Genomic DNA, 27,708 nt, shown 5'->3' on the forward strand with positions numbered 1-27,708 from the left:
ATGTTTGACTTTCTACTACTCTCAACAGCTGAAAATGCTTTGCTCATATTGACACACCCAAAAGCAAAGGAATGTCTACTTTCACGAGCAGAAACAGTCTGACTTAACACACAATCACTCTGTCAATAATTACCCTGAAAAAACCCAAGAGAATGATGTAGTCTCCTTTAAATAGACACATACCTGTCCTTCTGTTGATATAGGATTAGACAAGGTGAGACGTATGAGGCCAGCTGGAGGGGAGACAGCAGTCCGACAGCATCTCCTCCACCTTCTTAACTAAGTGGTCAAGCAACAGAAATCATTCAGAAGCTGCACCCATGCCTACCTCACACATTGGACCTCACCCCGACAGATGTTGCAATAACCTGAGGCCTATGTTAGCATGTGTGTCCACAGGGAAGGGCTTGCCTCGAGTAAAGGCAGGAAACACCGTCATTGTACAATGTTTGCAGCACACAATTGCACACATACTAATGCTGCACACCATATGCATAGGTTCTGAGCTGCAAATTATCTTGCACGACATGTTTACTCAAAGAAGACATCGGAAAGATGACTGCACTGCCAAATAAACTATGTATGCAGCAGTAAAAACTTTTAGTGAACAAATTCCTACAGTGATCATTCACCTTCAGAATCATTTCCTCACAACAATACCCCAACTAATGGGGAGCAGAGACGCTCAACTGAAGTCTCATCAGCTGTTTCCAACATGTCACCACCTGTAATATGTTGTGACAGAGCAGCACATAAATTATTCTGATTGCATGCAAATCCCTTAAATAGAATCAGAGTTTGTGCTACACAGACAAGTTTCATCCTGTCACACATTGTTAGACAAATACATTTAACACCCTAATGCTTTTCTGCCTACAATTGCAATGCAAACACAAGAACTACAACAGAAACGCTCCCCATGAAAGAATTATAGCATATTGGTCTGTGCATCTCCACAGAAGTCAATACAAAAAATGTATTCCTTGTATAATAGATGTGGTACAAGACAAATTTGTTCATTATTTAACCTCATTTAACAGTTCAGTTTAAAATGTATTTAATCAATGCTGCAAGATTAATCAACCCTATGCTCTCCATTGGCTGCGTCAAAAAACATTTTCCTTTTACTGAGTGATACCCATTTTATATAAGATGGATATCAAATCACATGATCATGTTTAGATTTCATGTCATGTAGGATTCTAAGTGTGAAGTCTGACTATCTGAATGCCATCTAAGACTATCTGAAAGGGCAACAATTGAAAAGAAAAATTACTCCTAACAAATGTCCTGCTATTGGCAGTGTTCTGGCTCTCACAATGTAAAGTGCCACTGCAGTGAATAACTGAGCTCACTCAGCACTTTATATTATGCTAATTACAGCAAGACATGAACTACCCTCAGAAAAAAAAATAGGCACAAAGCTATAATATATATAAGAGGAAGAGTGGCTTCTACATTTACTGTCACACATACACTTTGCTCTGACATATTCCTGAACACCTGGATAATTTACTGTCAGAAATAAGACTTTCAGAAATCAACGTGATCTCCTATCCATTTTAGTTTTGATAGCGACCAGCTGTGTTTTCATACTGTCCTGGTTATAGATTATCTTTCTTTTAAATCTAATTTCCATGACTCCAAGACACCTCAGTATGGAACACAATATCACAGAACAGCATTGCACATTGAATCAATTTCTTTCTGACCATAACCATAAAAAACAATGTTATGTTATTGTAATCACATCAACTTGTCTGGCCCACAAACACTCCTTTCAGTCCACTGCTTGTCCAATATTTCATGTAAAACACAACCAAACACCTGCAGCACGACTAAGAAAAAGCAATGCAGCAATTACTGTGTTTGTTGTAGTTGCAGCATTGAGCTAAGTACATACGTAAAGAACAAAAAATATTAACAACAGATTGACAATTACTTTTTCAAAAGTTTAACATTTATGGTGACCAGCATGAAACCAAACATGATAATTTAGGTAAGTTAGAGATCCTGCCCTTCTAGATTATTGTATTTAGTAAAATTAAAATGATCTGAAAGAGCTGGGGAATGCTTCTGTTATCATCTAAAAAACAATAGCTTTTCTGCTTTTTGATCTTAAAATAAATTATTTATTCTGACACAAAACATTTTTTCTTTGACATTTTAATTGACAATCTTCATGCTCTACATCAGTACAAATAGGCACTGATCTTCTGGCTTTAAGCTTTGCTAAACAATTTTTCAGTAGGGGCAGAAAGGTATTCAAGACAATAACAAAATATTGAGATAGAAAGACTGAAATACTGAGTTCACTGACAAGCGAACTTTTGTGAACTTAGAAAAACAGAACAAAAGTAAACTCCTGTTCCTGTGAAATAATATGAAACCTGCGAGGGAAAGGGAGATGGGCATGTAGAGGCCTAGTGCTGTACTTCCTGATGACTGATTTGCATTGGCACAGCCTACTCAATGCCCTGTGCTTCACGGTGGATAGGCAGGGGTCATGAAACAACGTGCTGCTGTCCATTCAAATTTGAGTGCCGCTACTGATAACTGCACGAACAAACTAAAAAACAGAAACATGGTGATGAAGGAGAGTCCTTCCAAATGAAACAAGTCAGATGATGTCACTTATGATACTGTTTATAAGCACAGTTTCAAGAAAACTTTGGCAGTAAAGTCCCACTGTAGAATGCACTGTATTGCATTTTTCCCACCATAAAATAATCAATAATTTACAGTCTAAGGTCATTTTGGGTTAGATATACTGGACAGTAAATTTCCTTTTCTTTGCAATATTATTCTGTTTACATCAGTACCATCTTTCTAAAAATATAAATAAAAATGCTTGGAAACAAATGGACATATCTAAAAATAAGCTCAATCCACGCTTGTCCTTTTTAGTACCACACTCGTAAAGGTGTGCGAAATGATTCAGTTACTGAAACCCAAAGAAGACCAAAGAAGCAACATTTTTCTAAATGTAAAACATCTGTGCCTTCAGTCTGCAATCTTTCCAAAGCTGAGGGACACTTGAAAGTTTGAATGCAGAATGCCTCATGTCAAATCACTGGGATCTGACAGTATCCTACATTGCATGAACACACTTTATCTGAAGAGGCACAAGATCATTCATACAACTTCTCAAGCTAGACATATCCCAATGGTGACAATTCATCTTTAAAAAAATCAAGCTTACTACAATAAATTGCACTTCAACACAGTGTTTACCACTAGTAATGAACTGTAGGCATGAAAGTGATGTGTTGAAGGACTGTTTAATTTTGCACATTGATATTTTTGCAATGACCTCATAGTAGCAGAAACAGAAGATGGCAGGCTGTTGTAAAAAGTAATGCAGCTTAGGAGGCAGCAAGAGAAACAAAACAACTCCAGTGTTTATAGGTATTGTAAACTGTACTTTACAGTGCACAATGAAAAGCTGCAGTGGTTCCAACAAGAATCAATACTGACCGTAACTGATGACAGAAATATTATAAACATCTCAATAAAGATATGTTTGTTGAGAAGAAGGATTTTCACCCCAGAGGACAGTAAAGATGTACTCTATGATACTCAGTTCTATTGGGTGAATATTTCAGTGTCTACGCCTCTTAACAGAGAATGCTTGAGAAAAGTTCACAAAAAATGGTCATGTTGAAAAGACTTATTTTCTGTCAAAGAAGAACATAATATAGATTTATGGCATGATTTTTAACAATAAAATGAATGAAAAGCACTCAACTCATACTGAAAGGAAAAGAACTCCTTCCAGATCACATATACTAAGACAACAAAACCCATTAAAAAAAAAACCAGAAAACTGAAAAACTGAACGAAGATAAATGTGTAAAATCAGTGCCTGTACCTTAACCATTAGGACACCAATATACATGGAACCATGATTCAGAGAGGAAGAAGGAATTAAGTTACTTAAATAAATGACACTCCAGCCAACCAAGACCAGCTGGCATTTTAAAACAATGACTGAGTTCAGGTGAATATACGTTTTACTGGGATACCCAGATGGTTTAAAATGTATTTTTTTGGACTTTTACAGAGTTTTCAAAAAGGCGTATACCTTGAGATAACTGAAATGTCACTGCATACTGCAGTGGATGAGGAGTTTCTGTTAGTTGGCACCATATGGATAACCTATCAAAAGGGATTTAATTGAAAAAATAAATCACACCCCACGCATTGATAAAATACATTTCCCCTTAGTTCTATTCTATAATGTAGGATGTGTATGACTTTGCAGTTCTGCTGCAGTATGCGTGGTTTTATTTCAGGCACTCCCTACAATTTATTTCCTTAGGGTGCTACACAAGTGTGGGATCATCATATCGCATAGATATACTTCCTATACTGCAAATCTTTCCATATATCCAGTGTATGACACAATAACATGCCACTTCTGGTCGCATTAGCAACAAAAGATGTGCAGCTCTTCTGTGAGAAATGTTTTTTCAGCATTTTTTGGGTTATTCTGGCTTCAACAAGAAATCTCAAATGATGTGTGAGAACCTGGGAATGAATGTCCATCCAAAAATAAAAGAGCTTGGCGTTGTTCAGGGTTGCTGGTGCATGCAGAGGAGAGTGCACTTCAAATGCCAGAGAAGCAGTCCTTGCTGAGACGAGAACGAGCCCTTTAACAGGTTGGATGAGCTTGCAAGCTGGCAGCAGTCATAGTTTCTGTAGTAAAACATCGACACTTCACAAACAGAAAAGTGCTGGTTCTTCTGGTATAGTGCTTCTTGTAATACATCTGCAAACTATGCAGATGTTAAAAAAAAACTCAAAGAGCACTGTCTCATTCATTTAAGTTTTATCAGTGTGTGCACCATTGCCTTAAGGCTACAAGTTTGCCCACTTTGATGTCACTATATCAGGTTACTCTGACAAAGAAAGAAGACACAGTATAAGCTTTGATATATAGCCCACATCTGCCTCTCAACTCCACAGCCAAATGCAAAGCTTAGGATCTATAAAATGTCATTTTAAATGTCATGTGCTAGAACTGTATTTATTTGTTCATTTCCAATGTCAGCAACTCCCCTTTTCAGAGGTAATTTGACTTTGTTGCAGTCCTCTAAATGTCTTGACATTTAAAAAGTGGATCTCTTATGGAAACAGGTGAGGCAGACAAATCCTGCAGATTGTTTAGTTTTCAGTGGGAGCAGGCATAGCTCCTGTGGTCACTCGAATGACATTGGGGAGATGCCTTCACCTTCTGACTAAATACAGGCACCAAGTGCACTTGCATACCACTTTGGGGTGACACCTGATCCCATAAACAAGCAATTCCAGCTTTACAAAAGAACTAAACCATGAAGCACACAGCCCAAGTGTATGTTTGTAGTTTATGTGCTGAAATAAGAAGTCAATTAAGGGATTAGTCAACTGATCAACAAGTTTGGAAAACAACTAATCGTTTGTGGTATTTCTCACACTGAAAAAATCCTTCCTTTGCCAGTTACAATTTATGCAGTGGGGATTCTCAGTTATTCTCTATTTTGCAACACTGCAAACATCCATTAATGTAAGAAGCAGGGCTGCACAATTATGGTCAAAATAAAAGCTATGATTATGTTGATTAATACTGAGATCATGATTATTCATTGATTTTAGGGAGAAAACATTTTTATTGCACTTTCAACAGAGCACTGCTTTTACTTTCATGTTGTGTTACATTCCTGTTAATGCAGGCGTAGCATTCGTTCATGACCATCGTGATTAATTCTGCATCCTTATTAAGAAGATCGGTCAGACAAAACGTTCAAGCAGCAGAGTTCATCTTGTTGTGTGGCAAAATGTAATTTCCATTTTTAAACTATCTTCTAAAATTTCCTAGTCTACACAAATTCTCTTAAAATCAGTGATGGAAATTTTCACCAGTTGCTTCCATAGAAACACCTAAAAGTGCATACATTAAAACAAGAGCATAGCATATAAAACCCTTTAAATTATTTAAAGCAGTGTGGCATCTGGCTCAAAAATTCACTTTTCAGCATTAAGAGTCATTTTAGGTCATGACATGTTTTTCTGACAACAGAGGCTACAGTGAAGGTTTTCAGGGGTGCTTATTTGTTATGTCATGCACTGCATGGGGATGGACTCTTTACCACTTCTCCATTTACCATTAGTGAAGAAATAGCTTTTGCCTGGGGCGATAATGTGAGTAGCACTTTGAAATATTCAACAAGGTATTATGTGCCCTGTTGAGGTAATTCTGCAGCTAGATAGGCTTAGATAGATGGGATTGTTTTAGCAATCAGCTTGCAGGAGGACTCCACTAGTAAGGCTGTATGTGGAGCAAACGGCAGTGGAAAAGTTCTGTCTCCCCACTGCTGCTTTTCACATAGACACTGCTGAGAGCCCGTCTTTCAGACTCAGCATGTCGAACCAATGGAGGTCTATTTTACTGGACAACATTCTATTGTGCACCTAATCTCTAAAAGCGCTGACATGCTTTGTGTTCTGTATTATCTTTAGCTGTCTGGAATCCAACCAAAGCATGAAATGGGACTCGTTCTATCTGCATATCCAGTTAGATCAACAATCAGCTAGCAGCCGCACATGTCAAGGCTTATCCACACATGCCAGCACAAGGCTGAATGCAAAACATGCATGAATTATAGCTCTTCAATTAGTTGGCAATAATATTTTTTTTATATATATATATATATATATATATATATATATATATATATATATATATATATATATGAGGGAATGCCTTACTTTGCTGAATCTTTACATATTTGTAGCAATGAAGAATGAATGTTTTTTAAAATGGAGTGTTGAAAAAAACAAAACAAAAGATGGATATAACAACTTCACACTGGAAATTCCCTTTTTTATTTCATGTGGTTTGCTCTAAAGGGCGGCAGAAGAGAAAGAATGATTAACTCTATTTGGACCAAACCATGCAAATGTGGGTTGGAAAGAAGTTATGTCGGGTGGATTTGATGAAAAAAGAATTTATATGCCAAAGGATGAATAAAAGCTTTGCTTTGGTTGATTGCTACTGCTACTATGAAGTATTATTATCATCCCACACTGACTCTACATCACAGTAGCTGAGGCAACTTCACAGAAAAAAAAACATAGCTATTGAACATCACTCACGCTTTTGAACAAATCTGCATCATTATGCAAACTATTCAATAATAGAGTTCGAAAAGTCAATCCCAACTTCTGTTTGTGAACAGTACATCTTTGTCTGTATGTCTAGAAATTCATAAAATGTTTTGAATACCCTGACATCATAAAAGCTACATTCAAGAGTTGGTAACAGAGTAAATGAAACACAAAACGCTGACTGCCATTCAGGAAAATATGGACTTTAAAGAGTACTTGACTAATTGCATTGTACAAAGTGGACATTGACCTTCTCTTGACTTGCTGTAGAAAGAAGTTGATACGTCAATGCTTTACTTAAATACCCACAGATACAAGGAAAATAACCATTTTGTTTCCAGGCACACTAGCTATGAGGCAGAGACTGGAAATACTTTCCTTTTCTTAAAATGGTGTGGAAACACTTTTTGATCATGGTAGAAAAAAGCAAATCTGACATGCAACATGGGGGTTAGGGATTAAGCCTTGATGTTGAGCCAGCATTAAAGGGTGAAAAAATACAAGGAGTAGAGGCCCGCCAAAGGGCACTAAACTATTCAGCTGTTGTCAGTATCTATTAAGAAGAACTCACCATGAAGATTGGGTGAAACAATCACACCAAGACACAAGTGATGTTTTGCAATGGTTGTGTTTTTGTCTGCTGCAGCACAAGAGCATCTGCCCTGCAAACAATACTATTTTTTTCAAACATCTACTGGCACCCACATGATCAATACAGAAAGTTTCAGAAACATGCACCACAATTTTGTACAGCAAGAGTGATAAAGAGCAGCGAGCACGACAAATGAAGCTGACACCTTGCCGGCTGCATGTCTGACCAGCTAAAACCACACTCTCCCTGTGCCAAACCCAGTTTTATTGCTTAAAAAGAAGCGAGAACTGCTATAAAACAAAAACCGAGGGAGATTTTGACTCTTCAAACTGAAATCCTGCAGTTTCTTCAACTGCACAGTAAACCACCCTGAATGGTTGTCAGCTGTGTGGCTGTGTGTGTCTAGTGCACTAATGTGAATCACGAGGGGCGTAACCAAGAGATTCCTGTTGAGCGTGTGTGCATGTATGTGTGTGAGACCGAGTGAGTGTGAGAGAGAGTTTGCATGATATTATTTGCCATATGCACTTCCACTGTTAATTGGCTGAAATGAAATCAACTTGCACTGTGGCCACATCACTGATGCACGCAGATAACCTTTTACCACTTGCATGGCAACAGGAGAGACTTGAGGCAGTGCTCCTAGCATCTTTCATGCGACAGTAGGAGTACAAGACTTGACCTTTAGTGAATGTCCATCATAGCAAAATTTATAACTGCTCCTTCAGCATTTTAGTTTTCCCTGCCTCGGTTTTAGCAAGACTTAAACATGACACAGAGGGATTAAAGTACCTTCACCCCTTGGGATGACATTCTGCACACTGGAATTTTAGGGACAGTTTATGGGGATTATTACAAACATTGAAGACTAAGCAAAGGTTTACCATTGTGCTTTTCCGATCCAGTGTTTAATATATGTACATGGTTCCTAATAAATTAAAAAAAACACATATTTTGTTCCAAGGTGGGACTAGATAATGGACATAAGATAAGTCCTTTATTTCTCCCCACGCCAGGGGAAATTTACATTGTTACAGCAGCTTATGTAGCAATAGACATAGTAATAGGAATAAAATAATAATAGAACAGTAGTAATAATATTTACAATATATACAGGGGTGAGAGATGAGGATGAAATAGTACAGTATTGACACACTGTAAGACAATGACAGTATAAAGTGGCTTAAAAAAAGTTTAAAAGTGCAAAGATGTAGCAGTGCAATAATGTCTGAGCAAATTTTATGGTTTGGGGTGGTAATGATATGAGTCCAGGTTATGTTAACATCAGCCAGTGATGCTGATGTTGTTCAGTCTTACAGCAGATGGGATGAAGGACCTGCGATAGTGTTCCTTCTTGCAGGGTGGATGTCTCAGTCTGCTGCTGAAGGAGCTGCTGAAAGACCCCACAGTGTCATGCAGTGGGTGAGAGGGATGTGGGTGAGACATGTGCCTCATCTGAAGGCATAGATTTCATTTGAACATGGAGGGAGGTGGAGGTACACATTGAGCAGGGGCACAGGCGTAAATTTCAGGAAGGACGCAGGGTAAACATCCACCTCAAAATTTAGAACGCATGCATTTGTCCCCCACAATTAAAAAAGGATGTTTACTCACTCTGTCTTCATTTTTTTTCCAATCATGAAATTATACAAAAGGCACACAAAAATTCACCAGAATGCATGAAATGAAGTGTCTGACGCTCCAAAAATCCTGGGGGAGGACGCCCCCCCATGAACCTCCTCCAAGTATGAAATCTTCACCAATTATCAGGAGAATTTCCTGCATTCTGGTGAATGTAATTTGCACATTTTCTGCATCAATTTATGGTGGAAATGTCTACACTTATGTGAAGGAAAATTCATAATTCAGGCCTAATGTGTAATATTTTTACTGGGGGTTGATTTTGAATATCAGGGACATTTACCCTGTACCCCCACCTGAAATCTTATGTCTAAAGATATAAACACTGAGTAAGTGGCACAAAATTAGCTAGTTAAGAATGCTGCACTAATGTTACACTTGCACACATTTAATCAAGTATGTGATTATTTATTGACAGCCAAAGCGGAAACAATGAAGAGTCCAGCTTGTCATAAAAAAGGTAGATTTTTCTTGCACAGTGCAAAGCAATAGCACCCGTTCAAAGAAACGCCCCTGATTTAAATGCAGATTAGGGTCATTAAATATGGCGTAGTGTGAACGTAGCGACTGAACGTGAGGGTAAAAGGTAAGGTAGTCTTCTGGGAGCACACAGTTTGGCTCTCCGCCCCTCGGCGACCTCGCATTCCAGAGATTCCCACACTCTAAGCTCACCTGCCTTTTCCTTCCCCACTTCGCAGCACATTTTCAAGGACACTATCAGGGTAAAGTGAGTTTTTATGGCATATATTTTTAGAGAAAACTGACGCCGGAACAGTTGACGCTGCTAAGTTTTCATCCCAACCGTTAGGCACGGCATCAAAAAAAAAATCCCCCCCCAAAAAAAAACAGCGCGTGAAGGTCCCTTAAAGGTGCGCGTTGTTAGCAATGAAAGGGTCACAAGTACAAGATTAGCGTAGTATTAGATTGTTTCCCCGCTGAGAAGAAGCCTAAAGAAGCTCGTCTTGTCATGCCAAAGGAGCTACCACTTTCTTTTCACGGTGAATTCAAGACTTTCTGAGTTCAAGTAGCAGTCCGTACCCCTCCTGCCTTGCGCACAGATGCTTTCATTTTTCCTCTACGTTTTTCCCCCAATTCTTCTTCTGCAGTTAGTCAAGCAGCGAAAACAGAAAATAAAAGCACTTACATACCTGAGGAGGACTGTTGGTGCGAGGACTGAGCTGCGGCTCGGATCTACATTGGAACGTGTAAGTTCATCTGTAAAGTCCCGTCGTTTAGTCCCATGCATGTGGAAGAATGAAACTCGCGTCCATACTCGAGAGAAGAAGACGACCCCTCGGCTGCTCCCTGCTTCCACCAGCAGTCCCAGGCAATGCGAGCGTGCATGACGTCAGTGGGAATGTGGGAAACCGATGCGCACTCCTGATTGGTTCTGACCTGAGCAGGAGGCGTTTCCGAGGAGGTGCCCGCTGTTGAATTAACCAATGACAGAAGAGATGATAGTTACCTTGGTTACCAATTTTGTCAACCCATACACTGTGCAGAGAGAGCGGGTAGCACCAGGTAAGCTAGGTGGCTAAATGTTCAGTTCATTCGCAAAACAAATAATTAATAATGGTCGTGTGTGTTGCATTTAGGTGTATTTTGAAGCTCTGTAAATATTCCCCATATTGGTAACTGCTTTGTTTATTCTTCCATATATCTAATTTCATGAATTAACGATATTGTGTGCCCTTTTCTGACATTTTTCAAGTTTAGCCTCATTAGTATCGACATTAATAGTAGACGTTTCTTTTATTGTGTGAAAAATGCCTGCGTTAGAGTCCAACTTGAATTTTAGTTGTTATTCAAAGGTAGTACAGTGCTTTACTTGTAAAAGTGGTTAAGCTAGCTATGTATCCAAAGGTGCAATGCTACATGTCACTCTCAGGTATGGACGGTCATTCTGTGAAAAGCACTGGCTAATGTGATTTCCACAGAGTGATATTCAAACCTGAGAGAGTCATGTAGCAATACATTTTTGGATACACATATGGCACAGTCATTTTCACAAGACAAACAGTTAACTAAATTTGAATAGCAATAAAATTCACGTTGGACTCTAACACAGGTATTAGTCACAAATGACAAACAAAATGAATAAATAATTTTAATAGTTTGCTAATTATAATAGTTGCTGTCCTAGTACAGTTTGCCAATAATTCTGGAGCTGAGCAAAAATGTCAAAAAACAACATAACTCTCTTCAGTTAACTCCTGAAGTACTTTTCAGCATTAATATATGAAAAATAGTAATCTTGTTGTACAAGAAATGAGTATTCATATGTGCTGTAGACAAAAAATACTTAGTAGATGCAAAACAGAGCATTCGTTTTCCCTTCTATAAGTAAAAGGAAAACTGATGCTCCTTTTTTCCTTTCACTTAGAAATCTGTTCCTTCCTTCACGCAAGGCTTTCACACACTGTACATCTCACCTGACACAAACCCTGTGTGGCCAGAATTTTTCCAAACTTCATCCAAAACAAAGACATAGAGATGTTCCAGCAGCATGTCTCACACTGGGTGCACCATCTGTCCGCTCCAAATACTAAAAGTTAGTGAGAGCTGACTGATATTTTTCACCAATGTCACACAGACCTTGATGTCAAAGTTTGGTTTTTGATGGGCCTTACTGTTTTTTTTGTCATGCCCCCCTACTAGAACCATGTACCTGCCTGTGCAGGTGAAATGTCTTTTCTTTAAAGCTTTGTACAACCTTTGAATTTCTGACATGCAGTGATTCCTTTCTTTATTTTAAAGGTTTTTGAAGGTTGCATGGAAAAAGAACAGTACAGCAATGAGTGGAAGGGATGTGCAAACGTTCGTAACAACCTACAGAGCAGAAGATGTAGGTAAGAGTACAAAATGGGTCTAAAGCATTGCTAACTAAGTGACATAGTTGCCCACTGAACTGTTGAACAGGTTTGACCTGGAGTACCCATGTTGAATTCTCCAGGTGCTGTCAAGTCTTTGATGTTGTAGTCAAAGGCAGCATTACTTCTGTTTATCCACCTGCCTCTTTGAGTCACAGCTGAACTACTAAAAAAAACTGTATGACACAGTTAGTTTGCTCTCTGCAACCCCCTCCTCCTGTGCAATAATTTCTCAATTACGCATACAATCCATTAGCGCTCAGCTGGTGCTGTTCCTCTGCCTTTACCTCGTTTTTTTTCTTTGCTGAAGTCAGCATAAAGACTTTGCTTCAGACATGAAAAGTGATGAGATTTTCAAGAAGTCCAATGATCCTAATTCGGCAATATCATTTGCTTTCATCCATGCAGAAAAACTGACACTGCGAATGAAAAATGGTCTTGGCAGCTCAAAGTACAAACCGGTGGAATATAAAAGACTGCAAGCCATTGTTGATGTCAAACGCCTGGAGTCTGAACTAATTCGACAAAAGGTAAATTATCAGCATTATCTTTGTACTTAAAGCAACAATGTTATTCTCAAACCAATCCCTGCTACATTTAATAGCATGGTGATTAAGCAGCAAATAAAGAATAATGTGCAACAACACTATTCATTACCTTCCACAGGAAGAATGTGAACTGACAACAACTTGAGTTTGATGTGAGGTGATAAAACAGCATGTGTCCAGTAATACTAAATACTGCAATTTCTTTCTATTTTGTCTACCTTTTTCTCCTCTTTCATACATGCCACACACTATAAAGGGATTTCATTCTGTATAAAACACGCATTGCGTAATGTTTGTAGTTTGTCCAACACCATGAAACAGAGCAATAATATCACCGCCATACAGAAAAACATCGCCATGAATATTCATTTGGCTGCCTGTGGTTTTCTATAACACTGTTTGAAGTTCATAGTCGTATGGCTGAGGAGAGCAAAAAGTTAATGCTTGGGGCAATGGAGATTAAGCTGTTAGACCTGTGTTGTTTTAATTGGTAAACTGTGTCAGGAGTCTTTTAGCATCATTATGTTTGCCTGTGGCTCCCTCCAGCCCTGCTCTCTGTATAACCTAGATAACACAGGCTGTTCACGTTCAGTCGCCCTGCTGAAAGGCAGGCTTTTTGAACATCTCCCATTGTTGAAGTGATAGAGGGTAAATAAATGACCATGAGTAGCCTCAAGCATGAGATCATTTATGCTTTCTAGGCAGGGACTGGCAGCATTAGATACTAAACCCTTAGCAGCACTGTACTACACTGTATACACTGTACAATTTCTTTTAAATATATATATATATATATATATATATATATATATATATATATATATATATATATATATATATATATATATATATATATATATATATATATATATATATATATACATACATACATACATACACACATGTATGTGTGTGTGTGGACATGACAACAGAATGAGAAAAGGCATATTTTTTATTTAATACCATTTTAAATCAAATTTGATCATTGTTGCCACATTCTTTCCCCAGTGAATCTACATATTCACCTATTTTTTTATGTTTTTGTTTTTCGCCAGAAAATCTTCACTTTACTAAAAAATATGAAAGCACATAACTGAAACACCACAGTCCTGTGGGAATCTCCTCACTGTATAATTGCAAGGGTACAGTCCTTTACACACATGCATACACTCAGAGATTATCTGTATTTCTACATTTCTTTTCAAAAACACATAAAACAGCAAGAGACAAACAAGCACAAGTCAAACATACTCCATCACATAACAATTGGCATTTTAAACACAGCCTTTAGAATACCCATGACAGCTGCTTTCTAGTTGGAGGATGTCCTGCTTTTGTGTTTAATTGTCATGGCTTACTGGGACACTTAATGGAACCGAGCCATCATTAATTCCTCCTGTGCTTTCTCTACTGTGACAAGTCAAACTGTCTGCAGTAAAAAAAAATTTTAAAAAAAGCTCGATGGCAGGGATACTAAACTTGTTTTGTCTGAGGGCCACTTTTGTAAAAATGACAGGAGGCCAGGGCCCAGTTAATAAACAAGCAATTATATTTATCAGATAAAAATGAATTAACATTAAAAGCCCCATAACTCATGTACCTCTGAAATTATTTGTTTTCAATTAAATGAGCAACAGCCAAGGGACATTATTGAACATTTAAACAAACAAAAAAGTATTCCAGTTTGAATCAATATTCACGTTGTGAATTAGAAAATCCTATCATGCGCCTTATTTGACCCGAGGGCCCAAGTACTGTGGGTCTGTTCCTCAGTTAAGGCCAATATATACCTCCACCTATCTTCAACCTGTGCAGAGGTCCAAGGTTTCAGCCAGGAAAAATGGAAACACCTGTGCATTCATAAATATTGTATTGGACAGTATCCTTCTCCCTATTCTGTTAAAGAGGATCATACCATCTTTTCATTAGTCCCTGTAGGTTGAAGGACAGTATTCCTTTCACTGATGATGCAAAATAATATGATTATTGTATCTATGACGGCCCAGTTTACTGGTCACACTAGAGTATATCTTTTACAGAGGAAGGAGAGACCATTAGAGCAGAACCATCTTTTATCTTATTAGTAACACCCTTACTTTTCCTACTATAATAAGTCAAGGTGTCCGCTGTGAAAAAGCCCATTGGCAAGTTTGAAATGCACAAAACACAGTGCAATTAGATATTTTGGAGGGAGAGCCATGCATTCAAGAACACAGGTGATTTTTGACAGTATTATGGTCTTCTGAGTAACAGAGAAGCACCAGAATTATTTGCTGCAAGAATTTATTTTTGCCTTCCAGCTCAGGTCTTCCATGTGGGTCATACAAGAAGTAATGTAGTGAAGCCAGATTTGCAAATATTTGTTAATTTCCACATTTTCAGTTTGGGAGGCCTGAAGTGTTATGCTGATACCACACATTTTGTTTATCAGTGTTAAGACTGCGATTGACTGATAACAGACATCTAAAAGGCATGAAAAACTGACAGTAAATCTGCAAGGGCTGGATTAAGGGACAAGATTTAAGATAAGATATAAAATGTTGTTAAATGCATAAAAAGGTACAATGTGGAGTGCAAAGATATCTAGGCGACAGCACAAGATAGATTTTCTATAATATCAAATTGTGCTCATTACAGTGTTTGAAATGTCTATTCTTGATAAAATGTGAAAATAGGCAGCAGGGGGATTTAATGGGTAAAATAACACTGATAAAGGTGGCTATTAATGAACTGGCACAGTGAGATGAGAAATTAGTTGATGCAAATTTCACTAGAGGCACAGTTTATGTAGTCTAAGTGAGCTGTTAGACACCCAGTGCAAATTAAGATTACCTGCAATACTTTGCCTGGAAGAGACATGGAACAGCATCAGTTTGACCTTTTTCTTTCTGTGCAGCTCTAGTTTGAGAGTGAGTGCTGTAGATTCCAGTTAATATAAAATGGACGTCACCCTGAGGGGAAATGTCCAGAACGATAAATTCAAACTTCTTCTGCCAAAACAGCAGCAGCTGCTTGACACACAGACAGACAGTCACAAGATAAATTAACACCCCAACCCCTTCAGATTTTCCGCTCATCTGAAATAGATTGTACACATGTATTAGTTATGTGATTTATTTATTCTTTGTACAATTATCTGAGCCACTGGCCTGTGTATAGAAACACTGATATATGACAATGAATCGCTACACTGAGAGCGCTCTAAAGGAGGGCTATTATAAAAATGCAAAACAAATGACAGTAGATTAAGATTTCACTCCCCTCTCCTCTCCTAATAACATGTCTCATGCGTGTCGTGCATGTTCCTACTTGATTATTTTAATTTTCCACTGTTTATTTCGGTTTCATGCTTTAACAGTGACGCTGTTTCAGTTGAATTACCTCTCACACACACAATAATGCTCATAAAGACTGAAGCAATTGCCTCCAGAAAAAATATCGCTGATGTGCAAAGAAAAAGGGAACAACTTACTTTCAACTATCAGAAGACTACCTATTTCATGTTCCACCATCCTTGCAACATTATACACTCCTTTCCAAAGTTGCAAAATGGTCTGGATAATTGATGCATTAAAGCACTGCAGATAAAGGCTTGTCCAGATAAAGGTAATTGCCAGAGGAGAATAAATGTAATGGCTAAAGTGCATTTAAAAGCAAACACTCCAGCGTTATGTTTTTTTCAGTACACAATGCAGTTCAAGGGAAACTGCTTATCCCTGCTGTACATTAAACCTTGTCTTATAGGTTCAGAAGACTCGCTGTGCAGCCAAGGCAACCAAGGAGAGCTCCATATTACGGCAGCATAGACAGGTGTGGAGCAGAGAGTGCCCTGGGCTGCAAAAGGCTGAGTAAGAGCCCCCTATTACTCCCTGTCATTATCTGCAGCAGTTTTCTGAATCTGCTATTACACAATGCAACCGTTCCACTTAAGCCCCATTGCACCCAGACAGGAGCCTGCATGTAAAAATAGGGTGTAAAGAGGGTGTGCAAAAGTAAGAAAAAAAAACTAACAAAAGCGTATCATGGGAATAAACAGGAAGAGGAGAGATTTACGCTGATTTTCTGACAGCGGTGACATTGAATTAGAGTATTCAGAGAGAAGTGGGAGATTATAGCTGCGTGGAGACAGAGGGGTATAGTGAATGGAGGAAAATTGTTCCTCTGCATGCTGAGGCAGAAGTATGGGACTGGGGCCCCAGCAGTGTCATGCCTTGTGAAGTGAGAAGGGCAGCACTAGCTCTGGGGTGCAGCTTGTTTGGCTGCATAATGACTGTGTCTGAGCCACCCAAGGTTAATGATGTACACAAGCGTGAGTCTCAGTAATGAGCCTAGTCATAAAGATGTGCCACTGCTTGCAACTCTCGACACATATAGCTAGTTAAATTACCTTGGGATTCAAAAGATATATTGCCATTTGGGAAAACCAGCAAGAATATCTCTATGGTTACTCTTCCTTTTTCCACAGTCTTGTCAACCCATGGGCCAGTTAGTTGCCCAAGACGTAAACAATTACTGTAGCTATTTCCACCGGCCTGTTAATATGATGCTGCCGACAGCAACAAGACATCCTACTCCCAGATTTTTGTCAAACCTATGGCTGAGCCTGTAATACTGTGTTTGATAGATGAGAGATCAGAACAAATGATGACACTACTTGAATGCAGTGGTTGAAGATACAGCAAATTTCTTCAAATTCTTTGAGTAATTTCATTTAATAGGATTTCTTGATTCTATTTCAGTACACTTGCAAAGCAAATATTTTACTTTTTACACAATTGCAAGTTTTTGCTAGTTACTGTGTGGATTCAGATTGTTCAAAAGAAATCTAATCAATAAATGATCACATATTAGCATAGATTAAACTACAGAGCAGTCGGTAAAGTTGCTAGCTCCACCTTTTGCAGCTGCAACTTCCATGTGGCATTTGCTACAAGTTATTCTAATTGCTATTTTTTTTAAATGAGAGACATTTGCATAATGACATAATGTGCTTTTACTTAATTTTTGTAAGCATAACTTATAAATATGCAGTTCTTCCAGGACAGCAGTAGTTTCATTTATAGCTGCATTATTGTCTTGTGAATTGGTTCATTTGTTATTACTTATGGTTTGCAGATGCTGCTAAGGCAGCAGCCAGAACCAAAGAACTTTACTCCTTATGCTTCTCTAATGGGTATAATAATGAGTTACTGAGCTGAGTTGAATACAGCTGGAATATTGTTTCTATCTCATACAGAGCAAGTCAACAGTATGCTAGTTTGCCCAGAAAAAACACTGCATTATCTGTGAGGGGTGTAGTGGTATACTGGTATATACTGACCGATAACATTAGATGTGTACAGAAGGAGTTGACTTCTCTCTTCCAGGGAACATTTGAACCAAGTGTCATTATCTGCATGTCTTTATTGGTTACTGTCACGGCGTAGGGGTGAACCCGAGCAGAGAGCACACAGACTAGGGACTGAGGCAAGAACAAAGGTGGATTTTATTGTGTTAAACAGAGGTTAAGGGAGTGCTGGACGGGGTGGAAAACTGATGTCTGGAGTAACTGAACTAAACGGGGAGGGTGACCGTACTAGGAACCGGCGGCCCGGTTGGCATCCTCCATGGTGGGGGTAGGTTGGCGGCGGAGAGCGGGCAGGAGAGCCTCGTTCCAGGGGGGGCGACAGGCGGGGTGTTTTCCAGAGCCGAGGGGGGCACACGCCAGGCAGAGACCCTCCACGACAAGTAGGGGATCCAGGAGTAGGCAGCAGGTCCAAGGTGAGGGAGGGAGGGGGGAGGTCTGGTCAGGGCTGGATCCGGAGTGCAGGAGATGGAGGAACAGAGCAGGTGGAACCAGGCAGCTGGGTCAGCGGAGCTAAACAAGAGAAACAGAGTTAGACAAGGCAAGGCTTTTTCTATGGAGAACTTTAGCAAAAAGTGCAATGCTAGACAACTCACTGCATGAGCAGAGTTTACTATCTGGCAGGGTGCGGAGTGTGCGGCCGGCTTTTATGGTGGAGATGATCAGCAGGTGTGCTGCACCGCAGCTGCCCGGAGTTCCATTGATGAGTGATTGGTGATGAACAACAGCTGGACAGAGCAGGAAGGTGGAGCGAGGAATAGGAGGAAGGAGGATGAGGGAGGATAAGGGAGGATGAGGGAGGTCAGGTGGGGGCTGAAGCTGGGACAGAGGAGGGAGCCCTGACAGTTACCTAATGTTGCAAAGTTTGCTAAATTAACTAATTTATATACATGCTTGCTATTCAGGATAACTTTCCTCTTTCTCTCATGAAACAGGGAGGAGGCTGAGAATGACATCCATGTTTTTCTAGAGCAGATCAGGCCAAACGATCTAACAGATACTGCCATTTTCTCACTTCACGAATATGGTAAACGACACCAGCAGTTTTTGACCCTCTGAACATGTTGTATTTATTTTATTGATCGAGTATGTTATATTTTGTCCTCAGTCTGTCTAAGTTGTTTCCATACGTTTCCAATCTGCTCTGTGTAAACACATCCTGCAGTTTAGCCAGAAAGTCCCTGAATTGTACAGAATTTGGTGTAAATAGTTTATTTTTTGTTTCCTTTTTAAATGTATGTCAAGAATAAAGAGATCTGATGAAATATAATGCTTTATATCTTTAATTTAGTAAATTCCATGGTAGAACAGCAGCTGAAGCAGCAGCAAACATCTGATGATTCTGTCTGTATTTAGTTTCTGGGTCAGATAAATGCTGCGTGCAACAGGCCTTTCAAACCTTAGGAGGAGTTTTAAAGTTTGGAGGGTTAAATAACTATGTGTCATTATCAGTTTCTGCTGTTAATAAGTAATGTACTAATGTGTGTATCTGTATGATTTGGGATTTTAGAGCTGTGTCTTGAGAGGGCGCGAGAGGATTTCAGAATAGCCACCGTGGAGCCTATTTATCAGCTCAGGGATGACCTGTGCTTCAGATTGCATGAAATACAACTTCAGCAGCTTTCGGCACATCCATCAAACTGGGAACAAGTAAAACAACAGGTACCTGTGCGTTATGAAATCGAGATATGGCTGAATGTCCAGTCAGAACTTTAATACAAAGCCTCATTTGTTGAAAGCTAGCAGAGTGGCACAATTCAAAATGTGTCACAGCTGTATAGAATGATGTATTGGATATCATTTTTAATCCACATTTTAGAAAATAAAATGATATAGCTTTGAAGAATGCTAAGTTCCACTTTGCAGCTAATGTCCAGTTATCAACAAACCATTTGGCAGTATTTTATCCTGTCGGTACACTGAGCAGTGAATTTTAGCTGTGTGCACAGCCATCTCAGCTTGTACACAGCCTTATTTACTGTCCATAAAGCTCTTGTTTGTTAGATATCCACAGCGCCTAAGTCATCAATTCTGCCTTTGACTCTCAGAGGCTTCTTGCAGGCTCTAGAGATGAATGGTGAGATTAAGGAGTTTTTAAAGACAGACCGTTCTCGGAATGAACAGTCTGCCAGCCATTTTGTCGGCTTTGTGTGGCTCACTCATGCTTGTTTCTTTCCCATGACCTCCTCTTCTTTTGTTGGCCCATCACCCCAACCCACCTGATTACACACACACACACACACACACACACACACACACACACACACACACACACACACACACACACACACACACACACACACACACACACACACACACAGCTGCAATGCCTCTATTTTGTTGTATTTTTTTCTCATCTTTTACCTTTTTTCAGATTTGTAGTCTCACCACCTTTCCTTTCTATCACTCACAACAACAAAAAGAGCAGTGGGTGCTACAGAATTACACTTCCATCTTTGAGTGTTTTAAATTAAAACTGAGGAGTCTAAAATGCTAAAAAAAAAAAAAAAAAGAATAAAGATCCAAAATGAAGAGCTACTTAACGAAAGGGAATCAAAACTCACACAGAGTTCCATCTACCGCATAAACATTCTCATGCTTTCTTAATGTATCTGCAGTTTTCAGTCAGTGGTGAACCGCTGAACTCTCTTGCTTACTGTTATTTTAACCTTTATATCAATGATGTACTGTGTATTTTTTAAAATTTACAGTCTCTCCTTAACGTGCACAATTTGATCCATGCTTGCAGCACCTGTGAGTATATAAAGTCTCAAACTCATTTCCTGTATAATATAACAAAACGTTAGCTCTGAACAATCTGGTTGGAAAAAGTAGTATCTCAATATTTTTTTTTTACTTTGCGCAGTATGCACTGCAAAGTTGGTCAAAATATGTAGTAGATCTTTGAATCGTACGTTTTTTTTCTTGACATTAACTACCACTAGCGGTACTATTACTTAAGTCATAATGACGTCAAAGTCACATCATGTGGCTGATTTCATTATCAGAAATAAAGATCTGGTTTATTCTGTCATAAGTTTATTACGGAAACTGTACAGTTTAATACCTCTGATTCAATACACCCAAAGATACAGTGTTGCCTCTGACTCTGCAGTAACTGAAGTCTGGTGGAACTGGTGTAACACGTCAATATCCAGTGTGCAGACTAAGTGCGAAAAACACAGTTGACAAGTGTCTAGCCATGGCTGAAGGAATGGATGCTGGTGTTCATTCGATCTCTACAAAGGCTAGGGATGAGAGAAAATGGAGACAAAAGTCTTGAGTGAGAGTGCTGGACCCAAACCATGTAAAGCCACATGAGGACAGAGAGTTAGTACACGTCACTTAAGACTTGAGAAATCCAATTTCTTTTGTTGCACTAGTTTTTTGAATTGTACACAGCCAATTGTTCCTGTCTTAATACAATCAGAAAGATGTGGCAGCATAGTCTTTGTTGTTTTCCCTTCCACAAATTGGCCAGTCAATGCGGTAGATGTGACTACTCCTTTAGCATTTGGATCAGTAAAAATACCTTCTTAAACTTTCAAGTCTTATTACTGTGTTCTGTTGTCTAAACAGAGAAGTAGATGTTATTATTTGACAAGCACTGTCTTTATTTCTAGGTAGCTGTTTTTTCAATCCTGCTGATATCTAGCATCTTGGAAAATAAGCAGTTGTTGATTACTGGCTATTACTGAATCACTCTGACAAGTGTTTTTCTAATCTACACGACCGAAAGAACGTGGGGGCAAATTTGTTTAAGCTCCGGAATTTTATCAGAAAGTCTCCCTCTAAGCATTATAAATATCAGAGGGATTTTTGGTTAGTTACAGCAAGGCTTGGAGTCTTATTTTCCCAGTTTATTATCCATAGACAGCATACGGTCAAACTGTATAACTGACATTCTGGTTTTATTCTTGAACCAGATTAAGTTTGTGAAAGACCAGCAAGATGACATAATGACAAAACTTCATGTGGAGCATCTGGACTTGGAGAAGGAGATTATGGGCCTTGGTTTGGAGGTACATTTTGCACTGCTCGAAAAATCCTATTTTCCGCTCTTCTTTTGCAGATCACCAAATTTTATATCACAGTTCATTTGTGAGCTTGAAAACCATTTGCTTCAGCACCACACTAATTCAAATAAACATTTCACTGTACAGGTGTATGCAGAAGTTTGGGTACATGGGCTAATCATGTACTTCGTTGATTCATGAAGGAAAAAGAATTTTTAAAAAATTAATGTTAATCTGCTGCAGTTGTTAATTCACTGCTCCTTTTCAGAGGCCAGCCTCTGTACTGTGTCGTCATTTACATCCAAAATGCTGCTAATATGTAATGGAATCCATTTTCACTACATCTGTGGAATATTTCCTGTTCCACTGGCTGTCACACAAGCCCAAAGCAGAATATTTCCACCACCATGTTTAGCAGTTAACAAAATGTTCTCTTCAGTAAATACTGCTTTTTCTTTTCTACAAACATCTGTCCACAGCAATTATTTGCAAAAAGAGCTTATTTCTGAATATTTGTTTGCTGCGGGGGTTGTATTTACTTCTCACTTCAGAAATCAACACAAGATGTAATTTGCCCAGATGCCAAAACTTTTACATATAACCATATTTCTCAAAGATGTATAGTTGTACAGACTCTGTCAAAGATAGTTATGTTGTCCTTTTCAGAAATATCTTAATAGTACTTCAGATAATTTGGTGAACACAGAAAAAATTCCAAAGGAGGTTTTGGATGCGGACTGCCCTTATCCAGAGCTGCAGGACTGTCTGATCCAGGCCTTCCACTCCCTGTCAAAGAGGTATCAGAGCAGGTTACAGAGTCTTCAAGAGCTACTACAAAGAACTGACAGGTACATTCAAAGTTTGCTTCTCTTAATAATTATAAGTGCTCACACACTGATTGAATGAGAAACGTTGATTTGTCCAGCTAATATGAAATAAATGTATGATGACAGTTCCTTTGGTGTCTTCATTAGTCTTAGCAGAAATAAGCTTTTAATTATTTTTACCTGTCAGTTTTCATGAGCACATGTAAAAGCAGAAGTTGGTGTAAAGATTATAAAGTCAGCAGGGCATCAACGCTATATAGAGATGCAGTTACTTCACTCTTCAAAGGAAGGCTGTTGCAGAAGACAAGTCTGTCTCAGCAGGAGGCTGATTATATCAGTGTCCCCAGGGTACTTCATAACTTGATTTTTATTTCCATATGGTCAGTTTCATAACTGTTACATAGACCTGCAGTTAAACTGTGTGTACACTTTGTAAGTGCAATCGATGAACTGTATAGAGAAGCAACATTATATTGCTTATTTTATTATTGAGGCTTCTTCCTGTTCATATAGTTTTGTGCTGAATTTGTTTCAGATACTGCGGTTGGCCTCTAGATGACCATCAGCACTTTCAATACACATTGTCTAAATACAGTCATGACATACCCAACCACAGAGCACTCTGTATGGACATGCTGTTGAGACTTTTCCCTGAAAAATCAAGACAAGACCTGGTAAGTGCTCTGGCAAAATAAAGATAAAATGTATTGAGTTGCTTATTAAATGGAACAGCTACTTTTGTGAAATGCAGAGATGGCAGTCTGTGTACACAGGTGTACTCATTCAGTTAAGTCTTGACCTGGAACATTGTACAAACTCCTCAATACACACAAAAACAGGACAAAAGTACTGACAGATTCTGAAAACTTTTGTAAAATCTGAAGCAATCGATCAATTATTTGATCAGTCAATTCAGCAAGAAGTTTGATAATTATCTTTAAAATAATCTTTTCAGTTATGTTTCAATCAAAAGCAAAATGTGCATTTTGGTATGAAGTTTTAAAATGTAAACACCCTGCTTTAGTTTCCCACTAATTATGATCCTAATGTCTTAGGACATCAGAGAGACACTGCTTTGGATTCTGGGAACTTCAGATTTTCCATTTTCTGACATTTTCTGACTAACTGATTAAATGACTAAATTTCAGTAATAAATGAGAAAAATAATTTCTAGCTGCAGCATCACTTCATTTATTTTGGGAGGTATCACTGAGAGCAATGATCCAATTTTCAGGGAAGTCCTGTTTTGACTTGTAGTTACAGTCACTCCTTGAAGCTGACCACTGAACAACTGGGGGTTATCTGCCCTGCTAAAGAGCAAAATCTATCTTGGGGGGAAAATATCCCCTGGTAGAAATCTTGGCCACTACTGTGGGCTGCCCTTTTTGTGTTCATGACTGTACTCCACACAAAGCACACACATGCATGGACTCATACATGCACACATTAAGGCACAATCGTCCACAAATCCATCTCAATATGTATCCCCTCCTCCTGTCAGAGGCGGCCCTGCAGTGTGAGTCCCACTCTCCCTGATCAATGTAGCTCAGTACCCTGAACTGAGCACACCGACACACAGATAAGCCCGGACAATGATCTGTTCAGCACGCTGCAGGATGTGCCATGTCATCCACTGTGGACAATTCGCTCACGCCACCGCCTCACATTGCCATGACAACCGCCAGGCCCTCTCTCCTCCCTCGCCCGCACCCTGAGACCTGTCCTCGTATCAGTTCCAGCTGGGTGCTGCATTTAGAGCTGTGATCGCTCAGCCTCGGGGGTGGGGGGGTTGCAAGGAGGAGAGATGTCTTTCTCCACACTCTTCACTTTCTCAGAAACCGTCTCAGAGTTGATGTAGCTCTGACTCCACCTAATTCAGCTATTAGTCATAATTAAACTGGCTTGTGAGCAATGGATAATGAGTGCGAGTTATAGATTGGTTTTGCTGAAACGGCTCTGATTAGGTGCATAAATGCTAATCTGCTATCAGTGTTGTATAAAAAAAGAAATCTTGATTTTGTACAGGCTTTTTTGGGGACATTTTCATGATCTAAATCAGGTAAATAAATATGATTAGTATCCTGTAAGGTCAAAGAATTGTCTCTTGAATTGAGAAACAGAGTGAAACAATATGACTGGCAGCAGTGTGGCTTTAGCAGGTATTTCTCTTATATTTTTATTGAAAAAAAAAGATTCCCAGTGAACCTTCAGATATGTCGGTAGATTGGAAATTCTATAGTTAGCACTTTAATTACAATTTAGTTATATTTCTGGGGAGTCAGCATTTCAGCTCTAACCTTTCTTCTGTTGGTTTTTAAGAGCATGGAAAGCTGTTTCTGTTTGAGCTGTAAAACATTGCTCACCTGCCATTAAGTTCCATCTGCATGCAATCATTACAGGGTGATGGTGTCATTTTCTGTTGCTTTTGTCAATCTTCTTTAGCTAGATAGAAGGTGTGAGGCAAAGGACTTGTGCAGTAACAATATAAGGGCACTGGTAATAAATCACCTCTAATTTCCCTTCAATTTCTTTCTCTGATCTTGCAAAGAAATAGCCAAAGGGAAGTAGAGCAGAGACAGAGCATTTGTAGGTGACATTGACTCAGTTTGCTCTCTTAATCCCGTGATATTTGAAACAAATCATTTCTTTCAGTAGTTTGTCTGGCTTGCAATTATGGTCCAGTTGCAGAGTACTGTCTCAGCAGAGTCACTTTATTTGGTTTGTAGCAGTATGTGCACATGTTTTCTGCATTTCATCTGGTGACCTGAAGTACAATCTGTCTCTCAGTTTCACTATGAGGTTGGTGGTTCTCCAGCTAGCTTTAAGTGGAGATCTCCCTCTGCTGGATGGGGCACTTTACTGTCTATTATCTCAAAACAAGCAGGGTGCCAACAGAGTACCAGCAGGATTTCATCATAATACCCTCATAATGTCCCATGGCAATAGTCGAAATAATTCATACCTCTTACTATTTCTGACTTCATCTGGCCACTTTTATTTTCTCTTCTTTGCACCACTCAGTCCTCATGGTGACGGCACTCTGCAGAGGGAATGTGGATGCAGCCGCTGAACTAAGTGTTGTGACACTCAAAGTGTGTACTGCAGGCACAGTGCAGCGAATGTGTCCACACACTTACTGAGTGAAACGGCTAAAGTACATTCATGTATGTGTGCAAACAGATATTGTATGGTGTGAACAAACATGCTTAGCACATATGTACATGCTTACTCTGTTCATGCTTACTGGCTGCTGCTAAACACAAGGAAGGCAAGGGTAGCGAAGGAGAGGACAAGAGAAAGTGAAGAATAAAGGGGGTCTCTTCCCCAAGTTCTAAAGTTGTGCATTAATAAACAGGATTTGCTTGACTGCCTCTGGCACTTCTGTTCCGTTGGCAGGTCTGTCAGCTCACTCATTTTCAATAAAACCAGTCAGCCGTCTAATGCCTTCCCACCGTCAGTTAGCCGCTATTAGCCCATAGATGAATATCATTCCCTCTGTTCCAATGAAGCAGCCAAGTGGTGCAGCCTATGTGAGAGCTGACAGAATGATGAATAGCTACAGGCAGCCCTCACACAGAAAGGAACTGTTTTTCTTCAGGACATTTCAAAGCCAGAAGAGAAAGACCATTTTAGACACCGGCAGAATCAGATGTGACACAGATCCTATGGTTCTATTTGGTTCTACACCATGCATAATAAAACAGAGCTGCCATTTGGGCTGCGGTACTTCAGTTTTGTACACTGTGTTCTTCATATTTGTCTTTCATTTTTTGCTTTAGACGAAGATTTTTACTTAATGCGTATATGTGTAACTGATGCACTTGACATGCTGATACATTCTGTAATGCCTTTGTGCCTTCCCACATTCAAACAATGCCCTGTCCGCTCTCATTGTTCCTCCAGATGGAGCACGAACGTGTGTGGGACTTGCAGTGTTTCACTCAGGCACAGCTGAGAGTAATGACCCAGCAGTGGCAGAGAGACCAGGAGGAACTGCTGGTCAGAGCCCTGGTCACGCTGCAGGAGGCAAAACATGCCCACCAGGAGGAGCTGGAGCTCCACAGAGGTCGCCAACACCAGCAGGACATCTGCTTGCATCTCAGAGAGAAAGTTAGTACCTGCTCTACCTTCACACCAGGAGCTGTCACATGTTTTCAGAACACTTTCAGCTTCATGAGATGGCTCTTTTCATGTTAGCAGTATATCCACAAACACCATTTAATCCCTGCAGGAGGCAGATCTATACCTTTTATTATTATGCTTGTTCTGAAACTTTTCCAGTAAGAGTTCTCTGATCTGCTTTTCTACCATTCTTATTTGTAAGGGACACTCACATCTATCAATGTTTACTGAATTTAGCTAGTTTCCAGAGTATATAATAACATCTGGTCCTTTTCCTATATCGCCTTTGAGTGATCACGTGTGGCTGTGATAGTGTGATGTGTGAGCAGCAGCGTCAGACTGCCAGCTCCAGTACAGTGTATCTGCTGATGAGGCTGTATGTTATGCCAGGCTGCCTGACAGCATCTCGCGCTTCAGCTGCCACTTGGGATGGGCTGTGAATGCAAACAAGCTAATAAGAATGGTCTTGCAAACATGATGTTGCTGTCTCTGAGGGGTGCTAGTTCACATTCACACAACAAACAAGTTACTCATGTGAACAAATCCATGTGCTGTTGATGTAGTGCTGTGCAAATTGAATTTGCTTTGCCTGTGTGGTTTTT

The 27,708-nt window shown here is 39.4% G+C and overlaps 3 protein-coding genes across 5 annotated transcripts in view; 1 reads left to right on the forward strand and 2 right to left on the reverse strand.

The window, feature by feature from the left end:
* LOC111577011 (plakophilin-4) overlaps nt 1-10,705 on the reverse strand; it is an 83,269-nt gene extending 72,564 nt beyond the window's left edge. Inside the window, exon 1 of one of the 3 annotated variants that reach the window (XM_023283062.3) lies at nt 10,528-10,705. The gene's annotated coding sequence lies outside the window, so the exon portion shown is untranslated. Of the gene's footprint in view, nt 1-183; nt 309-10,523 lie in introns of those variants that run through there. The other 2 variants (XM_023283063.3, XM_035954149.2) reach the window with 2 other exon arrangements.
* The window catches only part of LOC111577015 (coiled-coil domain-containing protein 148), a 32,420-nt gene continuing 13,930 nt past the window's right edge, over nt 9,219-27,708 (forward strand). Inside the window, exons 1-11 of the mRNA XM_023283073.3 lie at nt 9,219-9,234; nt 10,783-10,900; nt 12,137-12,228; nt 12,658-12,779; nt 16,542-16,645; nt 19,077-19,168; nt 19,652-19,803; nt 22,068-22,163; nt 22,824-23,005; nt 23,520-23,658; nt 26,888-27,094. Coding sequence (XP_023138841.2) covers nt 9,219-9,234; nt 10,783-10,900; nt 12,137-12,228; nt 12,658-12,779; nt 16,542-16,645; nt 19,077-19,168; nt 19,652-19,803; nt 22,068-22,163; nt 22,824-23,005; nt 23,520-23,658; nt 26,888-27,094 — 1,320 coding nt within the window. The remainder of the gene's footprint in view (nt 9,235-10,782; nt 10,901-12,136; nt 12,229-12,657; nt 12,780-16,541; nt 16,646-19,076; nt 19,169-19,651; nt 19,804-22,067; nt 22,164-22,823; nt 23,006-23,519; nt 23,659-26,887; nt 27,095-27,708) is intronic.
* Nucleotides 18,201-18,761, reverse strand: LOC111577017 (uncharacterized). The gene is made up of 2 exons (XM_023283076.3): nt 18,738-18,761; nt 18,201-18,654 (listed from the first exon to the last, which is right to left on the reverse strand). Exons 1-2 carry the CDS (start codon nt 18,740-18,742, stop codon nt 18,351-18,353), a joined length of 309 nt encoding a protein of 102 aa, XP_023138844.2. The 5' UTR covers nt 18,743-18,761; the 3' UTR covers nt 18,201-18,350.

This window comes from Amphiprion ocellaris, chromosome 11 (genome assembly GCF_022539595.1).
Source record: "Amphiprion ocellaris isolate individual 3 ecotype Okinawa chromosome 11, ASM2253959v1, whole genome shotgun sequence".
In the NCBI taxonomy this organism is placed as follows: Eukaryota; Metazoa; Chordata; class Actinopteri; family Pomacentridae; genus Amphiprion; species Amphiprion ocellaris.